General features: G+C 42.1%; 1 protein-coding gene across 5 annotated transcripts in view; it reads left to right on the forward strand.

The window, feature by feature from the left end:
• Nucleotides 1-1,255: 1,255 nt before the first annotated feature.
• TJP1 (tight junction protein 1) overlaps nucleotides 1,256-15,918 on the forward strand; it is a 242,759-nt gene continuing 228,096 nt past the window's right edge. For 3 of the 5 annotated variants that reach the window (XM_039479939.2, XM_039479940.2, XM_039479942.2), the window contains exons 1-2: nucleotides 1,257-1,456; nucleotides 13,834-13,966. In XM_039479939.2, the coding sequence (XP_039335873.2) occupies nucleotides 1,284-1,456; nucleotides 13,834-13,966 (306 nt within the window). In that variant the 5' untranslated portion in view covers nucleotides 1,257-1,283. Of the gene's footprint in view, nucleotides 1,457-13,833; nucleotides 13,967-15,918 lie in introns of all 5 variants that reach the window. The other 2 variants (XM_039479941.2, XM_039479944.2) reach the window with 1 other exon arrangement.

The following is a 15,918-nucleotide window of genomic DNA, read 5'->3' on the forward strand; positions in this document are numbered from 1 at the left end:
AAAAAATTTTACATTAAAGGAACTCTCTGAGACATTGCACGGCATTGGAAGTGCAAAGGGTAAAATACCGCCTGTAATCCAAATGCGATGTTTCGCCAAGGCACAAAAAAGGTGTTCTCTTGGTGTTTAAGAGTTATACTAGAAGAAGACAAGTACTGTTCAAGTTATCCTTAACAAGTTGTATTTTTGCAAAGTCATAAAATAATTCTCAATGTTTGAATGTTTTAAACTGGTCATTTTTTTTTTTCATTTTCATATACAGCGTTATTTGTAACTATCAGTTAAGTGAGTTTTGAATAGTTCTTTTGTTGTTGCTGTTTCTTGCCAAGACACAGACTTGCTCTGTCACCCAGGCTGGAGTGCCGCGATGCGACGTAGGCTCATTGCAACCTCGGCTGCCCGGGTTCAAGTGATTCTCCCACCTCGGCCTCCTGAGTAGCTGGGACTACAGGTGCACACCATCACACTTGGCTAATTTTTTTATTTTGTAGAGACAGGGTCTCACTGTGCTGCCCAGAGCAGGTCTGGGAACTCCTGGGCTCACGTCATCCTCCCTCCTGGGCCTCCGAAAGTGCTGGGATTACAGGCGTGAGCCACTGCGCCTGGACTGCTTTGAATGTTTTGAGAAAAACTGTTTAAAGTCGTGGAACCATCTTAATTTTTCCCATTGATTATTAAGGTAGTTTTTCATGGTTCAGTCATTTCCAGCGTCCAGAAGAATTACGGTATCCGCAAAAGGCATTATAGGTCAATGTGAAACTGTCAACAACCACTTTGGGGTAGAACACATACATTGACGGTTACAAAGGAATAGGGGTGTTTCTGTTTTTGTTTTTGTTTTTTTTAATCCGCGCTGTAAGCGCGTTGGGATTCTCCTTGGGAGCTAACGGTTGAAAAGGAGCTCCTGCCGGCGCCCGAAAGCTCCGCAGCACGCGGGGGCGCAGGGCCCGGGCAGGGCGGCGGGGGCGCAGGTGGCCCGGCCTCGCCCCGCGGCTCCGGAGCCCGGGCCACGCCAGCCCGGCCGCGCGCGAGACCCGCACCCGCCCCCGCCGGAGCGCGCCGGGGGGCCACGGCCCGCAGGGCTGGAAGGGGCGGCGGCGGCGGGAGCTGCGGGCCACGCGCGGCGGCGGCGGCGGCGGCGGCGGGAGCGGCCAGGCACGCGCGGCGGCGGCGGCGGCGGGAGCGGGAGCCCGGGCCACGCACGGCCGCAGCGGCGGGCGCGGCGGGCGCGGGAACGGCGGGAGCTGTGGCGGCGGCGGCGGCGGATGGCCCAGAGCTGATCTATGCGGCGCCTGGAGGGGCTGTGTCTGCGGCGGCGGCGGCGGCGGCGCGGCCCTGCCCGCGAGCGGAGCGGGGACAAGATGAAGTACCAGAAATACCTGACGGTGCTGCAGATGGCCATCGGCGTCACCCCCTCCAACCGCGGCAGCCTCCTGCCGCTCAAGAGGAAGCTGTGGTGAGGCGGCCGCGCGGACGCGGAGCCCCAGCCGGGCGGGGCGCGGGCCGGGGCGGCCGGGGCGGGGGCGGGGGCCGGAGCGGGGGCCGGGCGGGGGGCGGGGGGCGAGGCCGAGGCTGCCGGGCCCGACGGGGCGCGGGCCGCGCGGGGCGCAGCCGCCATGGCCGAGCCCGGGGCCGAGCGCCGCCTGGTGCCGCGCGCCGGGGGGCGGCTTCCGCCGAGACCCTCGGGGCGCCTGCGGCGGGGAGCGGCCGGGACATCGCACGCGGGCGTCGGCCTCCCGCCTCTGCCGCTTCTGCCCGGTTCCGAAGGCTTGTGGCTCAGAATTTCCAGCCAGGCTCTCGAGGAGACCGCAGAGAATTCCTTAGAATCACGGTGTGCGTTGTCAGTGATTTTTCAAACGTTCATCTGCTGCTCGGTGCAGAGTAGAGGACGAGCAAGGCGAGGGGAGTAAGTTCCCAGATGAGTGCCTTGTCAGGGGCCGTATCCTTTTTTTTTTTTTTTTTTTTTTGAGACGGAGTTTCACTCTTGTTACCCAGGCTGGAGTGCAATGGCGCGATCTCCGCTCACCGCAACCTCCGCCTCCTGGGTTCAGGCAATTCTCCTGCCTGGGCCTCCTGAGTAGCTGGGATTACAGGCACGCGCCACCATGCCCGGCTGATTTTTTGTATTTTTAGTAGAGACGGCCGTATTCTTAACCGATGGGTTCCAGTTCCTCCGACCTGGAAACTGTGACTGAGGTAATGCGGAGAGAACACCCTTAAAGAAAAACGTCTGGGTCTTACTGGTTGACGCTGCTGATTCTCTACAGGATTGTGTATTGCGTTTTATTCATAATATTCCGTAATCCATACGGAATCCCCGGGGCCACCTAGGTATCCCACTGGCTTGAGATTTAGGCTTAAGGTTCTTTTGCAAAAGAAATAAGTAAAGGGAAGATGACTACAGAAAAAAGATGCCAGGTATCATGACAGTCAGTGGTTATTTTAATTTTAAAATTGGTGGTCAGTGCCGTTCATAAAGGTTTTATTCCATTCGATTGAATGCAGTCTAATTTAACCCTAGGGTTAGACAGAAAGGAGATGAGGCTGCTTTTAGGTAATTGAGGAAAGTAATTCCTGCCGTCTAAGACGGCATGAAAGAATGATCCTTAGTGATAAGCCAAGAAAAAGATAGGTTAAGAAAAAGAATCCCCAAAGTGGAGAATTTTGAAGGTAAGACAAATATGGTCAGCAAAGTTCATATTTCAGCTGTGGCACATATTTCAGCTGTACTACCTGAGTAAGACCATGCTGTATGACCTTAAGCAAGTTCCTGGAGTGTCCATTTCTTCCTCTGTAAAATGAGAATTGTGTTACCTCCCTAATGGGGATATATACACATCAACTCTGATAATGAATGCAAAGGTGTCTACCACCGGCCTGGCCTGATAATAGGTGCTTAGTAAATGTTAGTGTCTTTCCGCCCCCACCAATTTGTCTTTTTAAAAAAGAAATTTATTTCCCAAAAGATGTTTTAATGTGCCAGGTACAGTGGCTCACACCTGTTATCCCAGCACTTTGGGAGAGAGAGGTGGGCGGATCACCTGAGGTCTGGAGTTCAAGACCAGCCTGACTGACATGGTGAAACTCCATCTCTACTAAAATAAATAAAAATAAAAATAAATACTAAATTAGCCAGGCGTGGTGCCGGATATCTATAATTCCAGCTACTCAGGAGGCTGAGGCGGGAGAGTCGCTTGAATCCAGAGGGGGAGGTTGCAATGAGTCAAGATCATGCCACTGCACTCCAGTGGGTGACAGTGAGACTCTGTTTCAAAAAAAAAAGAAAAGAAAGATATTTTAGTGTGATGAGCAGCAAGTGACAACACTTAGAAGACAAGGCTAGCAGCAGTTGAATTAAGACATGTCTGTGGGAGAAGATGTTAGCAAATAAATGAAGACTCACTACAGTGAAGGGAGAAGGGGTAACACTTGAAGATTGTTTCTCAGATTGATGGTATATGGGTGTATGGGAGATATCAGCACCAAGTCTTATCTCCCCTTATGCTTTTCTTCTGTGCACATGTCAATTACTAACACACTGTTGATTGTATTTATTTTTCACATGTATTCCCCCTCTCCTCCCTAATATGTAAGTTGCATGAGGAAGGGCTTTTGTCTGTTTCATCCATTGCGGTAAAGCCACTGCAACTGATGTCTGGTACGCAATAGCTTCTCAATGAATATTTGTTGCATAAATGGATTCTTAATTGTTTGTGACTGGGAAATAGTATGTTAGGGAAATCTGTTTTCTTGATGTTCAGTATAAACATTTTTATTATTTATTTAGTTATTTAGTTTTGCTCTTACTGCCCAGGCTAGAGTGCAATGGCTAGTCTCAGCTCACTGTATCTTCCGCCTCTGGGGTTCGAATGATTCTCCTGCCTCAGCTTTCCGAGTAGCTTGGATTGCAGGTGCACGCCACCATGCCCAGCAAATTTTTTTGTATTTTGAGTACAGATAGAGTTGTACCATGTTGGCGAGGCTGGTCTCCAACTCCTGATGTCAGGTGATCTACCTGCCTTGGCCTCCCAGATTGCTGGGATTACAAGTGTGAACCACTGTGCCTGGCCCAGTTTAAAAATTAAGATGTGGGAATAATATTTGAGGAACTATTAGACATCAGTATTAGCAGCATTTGGTCACAAAGTTAGGAAACTAGGTTTATTCTTTTTCATCAGTGGGGTGCTGCTTCTGAAAACACATTCTCCAAACACAGAATTTCTGGAGAGAGGACACAAGGAAATAAAATCCGGGTAACTTTTATATCCAAGAAATTAATGTTTGAGGCAGGCAGTGGGTTAAGGCCAGGGATAAAAACCATCTTACTAAGAGGTGTCCTGGAAAAGGCAAGCAGCTTTTGTTGAGCTTTTCCGTGATCTTAGATAATCATTTCATAATTTCCACTCAATGTTAACTTGCAAGCGTACGTTCATCTAATTTTACAGTGGCAAAGGGAAGAGCATGCTCTATGAATACTCTGGAGTGAGTGGCTCTTTTAAACAGAGATGTAGAATACTTTATATTCTTAAGTTTGAGAAGGTTGTGTTGCCAGATTCATTTTTCTCTTATACCCTTTGGATTTATTTTCTAGATAATATTTCATTTTGCTAGTTTCATAGCAACTGCACATGGAGCATTTGAGACATAAGGTACCATCATATGTCTAGAAGATAGTAGGGTGTACATCCTGACTCTAGAGTGGTGGGTGGAAACCAATAGCAGACATCAACAATGCCTGTCAGACCTTGGAATGCACCAGCTTGTGCCTGTTTGCAAATGTGAGGGCCAGGCGCAATGGCTTACGCCTGTAATCCCAACACTGTGGGAGGCCAAGACCGGTGGATCATTTGAGGTCAGGAGTTTGAGACCAGCCTGGCCAACATGGTGAAAACCCTTCTCTACTAAAAATATAAAAATTAGCCAGGTGTGGTGGTGTGTGTCTATAATCCCAGCTGCTCAGGAGGCTGAGGCAGGAGAGTCGCTTGAACCCAGGAGGCGGAGGTTGCAGTGAGCCAAGATTGTTCCATTGCACTCCAGCCTGGGTGACAGAGCAAGACTCCATCTCTGAATAAATAAATAAATGCGAGGACGTATTATCAAAACTGATCAAGGCATATGGGAAGATTTATATGAAGATATTTATGTATCTGTGTTTCTCTGTTTTTATGGCAGTTTGTATGAAAAGGCTTCTGCCAGTGTAAAGGACAGGGTTGCATGCCTTATTCCCACACTGCCATCTTGCTTGGACATTTGTGCCCATCAGTTTTTCTTTGTGCAGTTTCTTCTGCCTTTCTGATTGGTTCTGCAAATCTCATAAGGAGTATTCTATTTGCAAACCAACTTAGGTGGAAATTGAAGCAGACAGTCAGACCCACATCAGTGGAGCCTGCGGGAACCCTCTTCTTCTCATCCTTTTCTCCAAGAAATTTAGGCGCAGGAGCGTTAGCAGTGCTTGGTTCTGAATCATTGCTTAGGAACCCAGAACAAAGCCCGGTTACCTCTACCTGAGGTAGGTATAAGTTTGTATAGCCTGCTGCCTGCCTTTGGGAGACCTCCTGGAGTTGCCAGTGATGAAAAGAAGCAGTGGGGCTTTGTGTTTTCAGGGGCTGCTGTAACATCATGTAAACTTGGTGGCTGAAAACAACAGAAATTTATTCTCTCAATTCTGGAGGCTAGAAATCCAAAATCGAGGTGTTGGCAGGGCCACGCTCCCTCAAACGCTCCCAGGGATGGTCCTTGTTTGCCTCTTCCGAACGTTTTTTGTGGCTGCATGGATCCACACTCTGCTTCTGCCTTGACGTGGACTTCTCTGTGTCTCTGTGTCTTTTCCTCTGACTCTCTCTCTCTCTTTTTTTTTTTTTGGAAGACTAAAACTTTTAATTTTTAATTTATTTCAAATTATAAACTAGAAACTCATAAAATAAATGCTCCATTGTGTAATATGATGTATGGATATGCGTACACGTTCTTCTGCAGTTCATATTAGAATCTCCACCCAACTAAAACACAGCTCTCCTCCGACGTCCCTGAGACTTACTTCCTAACTCAACTCTGTCTCTTGTAAGGACATTTGTCATTGGATTTAGGGCCCACCTGGATGATCCAGGATGATCTCATCTGGAGATCTTTAACTTGATTACATCAGCAAAGCCTCTGTTTCTAAACAGGGTGACATTCTGAGTAAGGTGACAGACACACTGCTGTTCTGTAGGTGTAAGTCACAAATAATAGTTGCTCCTTTCTATTTTATGTGAAATGCAAAAAATATTTTCATAATACTGTTATTGCTATCAGCAATCCTGAGTTTTGCACTAAGTGCTTTAAGAGTATTTACAGTGATCTCAGGGAGAAAAGGGGGCATCATTTCATTTTCTTTAAACTCTAAAAACATTTCCCCAGTTATTTGATTCAGTGATTATTTAAGACCATGCACTATCAGTATATTTGTTCAAGTAGTCATCTAGTAATTAGATTCTAAAAACAAAAAGTTGCGATTCATTGAGCTATTACTTGCCAGACTCTATATTAGTGCCTTCCAAGTATCCTGTCATTATTTAACTTATAGCACCCTTATGAGATAGGTGCTGTATTTTCCCAGTTTTACAAATGAGGTCATTGACTTGCCCAGAGTCATACAATTGATCAGAGTTTAAAAGACAATTGATCAGGGAGATAACAGTCTAGAAAGACAGAATAACTGCAAACAGATAATAAAATGACTGGTAATTTCCCCATAGAAGGTTGTTTCTCCAAGGGTGGTCCCCTGGTCCACTCATGGGTCACTGAGGTCCTCCCGTTGGGACGTGAAGGGCTCCAATACCCAAGTCCTTTCAGAATTTTTTTTTTTTATGAGATGAAGTTTCACTCTCGGTGCCCAGGTTGGAGTGCAATGGCACAATCTTGGCTTACTGCAACCTCTGCCTCCTGAGTTCAAGTGATTCTCCTGCCTCAGTCTTCTAAGTAGCTGGGATTTCAGGCACTCAACACCACATCTGGCTAATTTTTTACATTTTTAGTAGATACGGGGTTTCACCATGTTGGCTATGCTAGTCTCAAACTCCTGACCTTCAGGTGATATACCTACCTCAGCCTCCCAAAGTGCTGGAATTACAGGCAGGAGCCACTGCACCCAGCCCATAATTTTTAAAATGAGCTAATTATTGGCAGTTGCACATTATTTTTTATAAGTTCATCGAATGACTATTTACCATTAACCTATTACATGAGTTATTAAGCTTTCTGAAATCCAATGCTTATAAACAAAAATTAGCATTTTACTAGCTTTTTCTAAAGTATCCTTCAGAAGGATTTAGCATCCTTTTAAAGCCAGCTGCCCTCCTGTGCTTAGCAGTGTCTCGTGGCTCCTCGGCTCACACTGTTTGGAATTCTTAAGTGGAGGAAGGATGCTTTGCTGTCACTCATTAGCGTTCTCTTGAGTTGGCCGTGGCTGTCAGTTGCTGATGTCTTAAAACTAATATCTTATAGAAGGATTATTAGATGTTACTTTGTTGATAGTTTTGTCCTTGTGTAATTGCTTTGTTTTTACCGTCTTGATTGTTTTTGCTCAATTCTGTGTTATTATTGAGTTCTTTTCAACTGGAAATTAGAAATCGGTTGTGTAGATGAGCTTGGGAGTTGTTTGTCCTAGGGTGGTCTGAAGTACTTCTAACCAAAACTCCTGAGTTGGAAACAAAAGGAATGAATACCTAAGGTTCCCTGGGAAAGTTGGGCTTTCAAGGATGGGGGATAGAAAAGCATTCCAGCAGAAGGAAGTGTGTGGGAGGGATGGTTGCAGAATGTCAAGGAGTTGTGCTGCACTGTGGTGTATGTATTTTGGACTAGTGAAAATTTGTATCTCTGTTGGATTTAAATGACTTTGCTAAGGACCATGTCCCATGTCAAAGGTACAGCAGTCCACATTTGGCCTGTAGCCAACAGAGAACCCAATAGAGCTTTTAGATCTGACATAATGGGTGGGGTTGGACTGGTGTGTACCTTTCTCCTGCATGTCCCTGACCAGGGAAGATACACTCAAAGAACAAGAACTGAATGTTAACAGTTCTCTGGATTGTTAATAATATCGGGGCAAGTATCGGCTTTACCCAAATGAGAGCCTGTCTAGGAAGTTGTGCTGGAGGAGGCCATGCTGGCCTGCAAGCCTCTAAGGGGATGCCTCCTCCCTCACCTCGGGAGCTACGATGGTGGAGCCTGCAGTGCAGACCAGGCCTTTTCTAGCAGTGTCAGGTGAAGAGAAGGGAAATGGGCAGAGCAAGTCGAGGACTGCCTCTGGGGGCCAGGCCTGTGGTATGTGGGCTTCTACCTTTGATGCCTATCAGCTATGCCTACACGTAAAGCATGCTCTCATGAGGGAGGTTACAAAGTGGGTGGAGAGAGGCAGAAATTTTCTCTCCAGCTTCCTTCTAGGGAGGATAAAATGGAATTAAGAATAAGGAAAAGTAAAACCTCATTGCAAGCTAAATATTGATTTCCCTGTAGGTCATGGGGAAATATGCAATGTGCTTATACATCAGTTTCTCACTTTATTTTCCTGTCATCAAGGGCCATTCCCCTAAATGTGTGGGGAATAATCCCCAAAGTCTGAGTTACTCAGTTCAGATCTGCACCATCAGGGTTGCGGAAGAGTGGTACCAGAGGAGTAAAAGAAATTGTACTCCATGTCAAATGAAACTGTCCTTGGTGGGCTCTTTGTATAGCTCTCCTCATCTGAGTTATAGATGTGTAGCTGTGTTCTTAAGAATATCCAGGAAAAAAATAAACACACACATACCCCTCCCCAGGACAAATATTCTTAAAGACAGTAATAAACAAAAGAGAAACAACATCTGAAATTCACCTATTTCTACAAGAACACTTCTACTTATACCAGAGTTAATATTCTGCATTATTATCTACATCTGTGTTTTTTTTTTCTTTATTCCACACCAAACAAAGTGGATGGTCATTATTTGAGCCATATGCATTTTAACGATTTACCTCAGCTTCCCAAAGATCTGGTCAAAGCTTTAAAGTTACTGAAGTTACTCTGTAGAAGCCTAGGTAAATTCTTAGACAAGGTACCATCTTCCTGCAGAGTCTGTGGGCAGGGTGGGTCCAGAGCTGATATTCACCTGGTATATTACCAGTTTAGCTCTACTGATTATTACATGTTTTTATTTGTATATTTATTTATTTTTTTGGATACATGGTCTCACTCCATTGCCCAGGCTGGAGTGCAGTGGTGTGATCAGCGTTCACTGCAGCCTCAACCTTAAGTGATCTTCCCACCTGAGCCTCCCAGATAGCTAGGATCACAGGTATGTGCCATCCTGCCTGGTGAATTTTTTGTATTTTTTGCAGAGGCAGAGTCTCTATGTTGCCCAAGTTGGTCTCAAACTTCTGGGCACAGGAGATCCTCCTGCCTCAAACTCTCAAAGTACTGGGATTACAGGCATGTTTTTATTATGATCCTGGTAGGGAGGCAGTGGAGCCATTCTTCTAGTTATATTTATGGTTACTTTTTTTTTTGTTTTACTTTGCCACTGGATTTAGTATTACATTGAGTTAACCCTGATACATTTCTTGGCCATCTGCCACTTATAAAATTTGGTAGATATAAATTCTTATTACAGGCTCTTTTAGGCATCTAGCTTTGGCATAAAGGAAGAATAGTGATACTTTTCTAAGTCAAATGAGAGAAAAACTTATGAAAAACACTAGACAGATTTCTTTATATTAAATGTTTGCATTAACTTTCTAAAATATGATCACACCTACCAACACTATCAAAATAAAGTGAGGGAGAAGAAATGAAAAGTTGATTTGTATATTGTTTTATAGCTCTATTTTTCTTTCCCATATGTCCTCTTTTGAATAAAGTTCATTGTTGTCATGGAAGCTTTTACCCTGCACAGAAGAGAACGAAGCTGTACAATGTTTCTTTTTATGGTGAGAATCATGAAAGTGGCATTATTACAATTTTACTTTGGGAGGCCAGTTGAAAGGAAGACTCACTGGAAATTCAATGAAAGAAGAAAATTAATTTTTAAAGCCATAACAAAATTCATAGTAGTCTGAGTAAACAATAAAGAATGTCACCAGTGGACCAGGATTTTTGAGGACTCTCTGAAATGTAACTAGTAGATAGGGTTAGATTTGTTGAGAGAAAAATGTTGAAGTTGTCTAGAGCATGTGAGCACTGGGGTCAGAGAGGCAGGGCTGTCCTAGGGGTAGCTACTGACTTGCAAGAGAAGTCTGCCTCACAGACCTGGCAGCGAATCCCATCTCTCTGCCAGAGTTACTGAAGGCAAGCCACAGTAATCGCAGTGGAGAAATGGATGTTTTCCAATACAAATGTAAGTAGACATTAAAAATCACCAAACAGTGCAAGAAAGCCAGTACTCAGAGAATTACCAAATTAAAACACAGAACGAATCCCTGAGAAAGTAGAAAAACATTGGATGGTTATTTTCAGAAAAAAATGGTTATTTTCAGAAAGATGCCTGAGAATATTGCATTAATTAAAAAATACCAGATACTTTAGAAATTTAAAATGTGCTCATTCATAGAAAAGAGAATGGTTGAATTCATAAAACTGAAAAGCAAGTTAGCAGTCTGGAGGAGTAAGTTAAAGAATCACAAAAGAGCAAAGGGATCAGAAACATGAACGAGAAACTAGGAAACCCGGGCACTATTTCTTTTTTTTTTTTTTTTTTTGAGACGGAGTTTCGCTCTTGTTACCCAGGCTGGAGTGCAATGGCGCGATCTCGGCTCACCGCAACCTCTGCCTCCTGGGCTCAGGCAATTCTCCTGCCTCAGCCTCCTAAGTAGCTGGGATTACAGGCACACGCCACCATGCCCAGCTAATTTTTTGCACCTTTAGTAGAGACGGGGTTTCACCATGTTGACCAGGATGGTCTCGATCTCTCGACCTCATGATCCACCCACCTCGGCCTCCCAAAGTGCTGGGATTACAGGCTTGAGCCACCGCGCCCGGCCACCTGGGCACTATTTCTAAGAGGGACTGAGGATTTTTGGAGGGATGTGGAGTTGCTGGGAAAGAAGGGGAATAAAGATGTGCTAATGTCATTTCTTGTTTTGGAGGAGGTGAGGATACTGATGAGCCCTAGGTGTTGACAGGAAATATGAGTCTAAATGTATATGTGTGTGTATGTGTACATATACATGTGCGTAATAGGTACATCTATAAAGATGTTCATGTGCATGTGTGCATATAGTTAAGCGGAATTAGAGTCTCCCTAATAAGATGTATAACTTTCAAACTACTGACTGGAAAGGGAAGAAGATCTCAGTCAGGGTGGTTGAGGATAAAGTCAACTCAATCATTTTAATAAGACAGAAACTTAAGAAGAAAAGTATTTAAAAAAACACAAAACAAGAGGGTGGGAATAGATATAAACATATGTGCCAACACAATAAATTTGAATGGATTGAATTTCTCTTAAAAGACATTAACCCTCAGATTGGGTAAAGAAAGAAAACAATCCAGCTACATGCTACTTACCAAGAGTTAAAGGTACAACTAAAAAAAAAAAAAAGAAAAGAAAACTCAAAAGAGAGACTTGGAACACCTACAAACAGATAAATCAGGAAAGGGTTAATATAAAAATGTAGATGGGGAAAATTATCAGACAAATTAGCATTTAAGGTAAAATCTTTAATTGGCATAGTCTTTTTATATGATAAAGATTAAATCTCTAGAAGATATGTGTCATAAACATCAAGACATCTAATAAAAAAGAATTGAAATATAAAAAGCAAAAACTAAATTATATAGAAAGACCAGTTGACAAATCCGGGTTCGTGGTGGGAAATTCTATGATAGTCCTTTATACAGAATTAGCAGTTCAACAGACAAAAGTATAATGAAGGACATGGAGAAGTTGGGCGATAAAATAATAAAGTGGTAAAGTTACCCTGTATTTAAGGATTCCCCCAAAAGGGCATTCTCACGTACTGTTGACGGAGGTGTAAATTCGTAAAGCTTTTTGGAAAGGTATTACCTATCAGCATTTAGAAAGCTCCCATTTCTGACTGCATTTCTACTTTGAGGCATCTTTCCTAACTAAATAAAGCATTTGTACTATACCCAAAGATGTTATCAAGTATGTTCATTGCTGCCTGGTTTGATAACAAACATATGAAGACAAACAAATTGCCCTATTGAAGGGAATTGGTTGAACAAGTTATGTTACATCTATATTATGGGATACCGTTTAGCCATTAAAAAGAGAGAAATAGTTCTGTATGGATTATTGTGGACAGAACATTAAGATATATTAAGTGAAAAATATAAGGTGCAGGACAACACACACAATTTGGTCACCTCACTAAAAAATTTCAAAAGGAAATAAACACATCTATAAATAAGTATGAGCATTTGTCTGGGAGATTATACAATGCAAAGAACTGTTAATAATGGTTGATTTTTCCCAATGCTGGTCAGTGCTAAAAAAAAAATAAATAATGGTTGATTTTGGGACCGGGCGCTGTGGCTCACACCTGTAATCCTGGCAGTTTGGGGGGCCAAGGCAGGTGAATCATGAGGTCAAGAGATAGAGACTATCCTCCCCAACACGGTGAAACCCGGTCTCTACTAAAACCACAAAAGTTAGCCAGGCATGGTGGCGCACGCCTGTAGTCCCAGCTACTCGGGAGGCTGAGGCAGGAGAATTGCCTGAACCCAGGAGACGGAGGTTGCAGTGAGCCAAGATCGCGCCATTGCACTCCAGCCTGGCGACAGTGAGACTCCGTCCGTTTCAAAAAAAGAGGTTGATTTTGGAAAAGAGATAGGGGTTTGGGATGAGGGGGAAAAAGGCAGCTTTTACTTTCCATCTTTTTATACTGTAAATGTTTTAACTATATGGATATATTTTATTCTAAACTGTAGACATGCCTAGTCTATTTTATGATATTTCCTGTGTCTATATGAACATGTATCCCAGTGTACACTCTATGGATGGCTTAGATTATTTGCTACTTCTTGTTTGTGTTTTCATGATTCTGTAATTATGCTGAATTAAGTGTTGGCTATCATGTTTAGATTTATTTTATTTTCATACTTGACAAAAGCATATTGAACAGTATCTGTGATGGACACAAAGATAGCTCATTTGTACTGGGTGTGCCAGGCACCAGACCGAGTGCTGGATAAATAACAGCCCAGAAGGAAGCAGATGCCTCCAAGTTACCTAGGAAACTTCAGTCTCATCGTAATGGCTTCTTCCATGGTTGTAGCAGTGATATTTAATGAATCTTTAAAAAGCAACAACAACAGCAATGAAAAAACCCTTATTAATGAGACCGGGTCTTACTCTTGTCTCTCAGGCTGAAGTGCAGTGGTGGCTCACTGCAGCCTTGACATCCCAGGCTCAAGCAATCCTCCCACTTCAGCCTCCCAAGCAGCTGGGACCACAGGCATACACCACCAGGCCAGGCTAATTTTTTTATTTACGTGTGTATAGGTAGAGGCGGGGTCTCCCTATGTTGCCCAGGCTGGTCTCAAACTCCTGGGCTCAGCTGATCCTCCTGCCTTGGCCACTCAAAGTGCTGGGATTATAAGGTGTGAGCCACCACCCCAAGCCTGAAGAATCATAATGTTGTACTATTTGAACTCTGTCAAGATGTCTAAACTAGCTAAGAAATACTTAGAAAGGGTATCTGATAGAATGTAGCTCTGCTGTGGTTCTTAGTTTTTTGGGTGAAAAAAGGTGCGTGACATTTCCAAAGCTACCTTTAAGTAAATGCTTCCCTTAAACTTGAGAAATGTGTTCACCTGTAAGCCTGTCTTTTTAAAGATTTTTTTCTTTATTGCAGGGTAACACCATCTTCTGAAAATCCTAATGGTGCTACTTCTAGTGTCAGCCAAGGAAAACCCTCTTTAAGAAGAATTAAAGGGAGATTACACAGAAGCAAAAGCCTTGATAGCATCGATTTCTGTGAGCTCACTGTAAGTGGACTGATCAATGCTTTTCTGTTTTCAAAGAGTATGAAAGTTTTTATTTTATTATTTTCATAAGATGCAGCAGGCTTATTTTGTGGCAAGCATTTTTAATTTTAGAAATGGTTTACCCAACAGGTTACTAACCAGAATGCTTTCTTAACTAGCATGCATATGATATATTTATAATAATGGTTCATAATGATGATTCTGATACAAAGATGAAGATAGAGAAATGCTTCCTGTGCTACAAGAAAAACTGATTTAAGTTCAATAGAGTATTAATGTGAATATCTCATAAAATCACAAATCTACGTGTTAACGAGATTTAAGTATCTGATTAACCCCAAACACCCAGCTTCCTGATAGTACAGACAATAGTTATTCTAATATTATTAGCACAGATCGTAATTCAGTCCAGTTAATGATGTTGCTTTCTTTCTATTCCTTTTTTTTTTTTTTTTTTTTTTTTTAAGAGGCAGGGTCTCCCTATGTTGCTCTGACCGGAGTGCTGTGTTACAGTTATGGCTCACTGCAGCCTTCAACTCTTTGCTCAAGTGATCCTCTCACATCAGCCTCCAAAGTAGCTGGGACTATAGGCGTGTGCCACTATGCCTCGCAAATTTTTAAATATTTTATAGAGATGGGAGTCTCACTATGTTGCCTAGGCTGGTTTTGAACTCGTGGAACTTTCTTTTTATTCTAAGTAATTAACATTAATGGCCATATTTTTTTTTTAGGCCAAGCAACAGGTTCTTATTTCTCGTATGGGAATGTGGTAAATTCATGCATGTTTTTGGAGGAACACTGGCATTTAATGCCATAAAGCAAATACTAGAATTTTCTTTGCTGTAAAAGGTTTTATTTCAGTTAATGTATCATAAGGTTCCATGGCAAATTGACGAATGTAGGTTATTTAGTAGACCTGATAAATTCATTTTTGTCCTTTGAGTTTTCAAAATTTTTGAATGAGAAAGGTACCATCGGCCAGTTTCAAAAAATGGTGTCAGAGTATGAAACTAAATTCTGTCTTTTTCATCTCTTACCCATAACTACTGAAAATGAAAGCTCAGTAAATGTGAATACTCTATTATTTTACTTTTTACATTTATTTTTTAATTTTTACTAAAATAATTTTATTCAAGCATTTTACTTTAAAATGTTCTTAAGTACTTTTTATGACACAAGACATAGAGGTAAATGTGACCTATCAGAAGACATTTAACGAAGAACACAAAAAGAATAAAAAGACAGTAAAATTCTTGTTGAGTAGACCTAACAGTTAAAGTGACTAAAGAAAATATAAATGTACTTCAAAATGAAGTGAGTTGCTTTTCGAAAGTCAAACATTGAATTCATCAAGAAGCAAATTTAAATTGTTAGAATATAAAAATAGAAATTTAAATTTTATCAGCTTTTTTTCTATTGTGCAAAACATTGTCATTACTGAAGCGTAATAACATAACTAATTTTTTATGTCATAAAATATGTTTATTTGCATAAACAGAATCATTCTGGTTGGGGAAGAGGTTATAATGTTTCAAGAATGTAATAGACAAAAAGTTTTACAGAGAAAAAGATTGCCTTCAGTTTTCCACAAATAGAAATGACGAATAGAGTTATCTTTTTATCATAATAATTATGTTCCAAAATTATTGAGAGTTTATTTTCTGCCTTGTTTCGTGAAAGAATTGATCTGGTTGAAGTTAGTACATACTCCAAACAAGGAAAAAATAATACTACCTAGGTGCAGAATTAATTTCTTTCTTTTTGATGGTTTTTCCTATTTGACTCTATCTCAAAAGTGATATGTCTTAGTATCCCTGAAGGGAAGGCATTTTGACATTGATGTTAAAAGAGACGAAAAGTTGAGGTTCATAGAAGGCTTATTCCAGGGAGGAGCTGTATATTCTGGTATAATGGTTCACTTGGATTCATGGACTATGTTGATTTAAATTTTG

This window comes from Saimiri boliviensis, chromosome 5, assembly GCF_048565385.1.
Source record: "Saimiri boliviensis isolate mSaiBol1 chromosome 5, mSaiBol1.pri, whole genome shotgun sequence".
Taxonomy (NCBI): Eukaryota; Metazoa; Chordata; class Mammalia; order Primates; family Cebidae; genus Saimiri; species Saimiri boliviensis.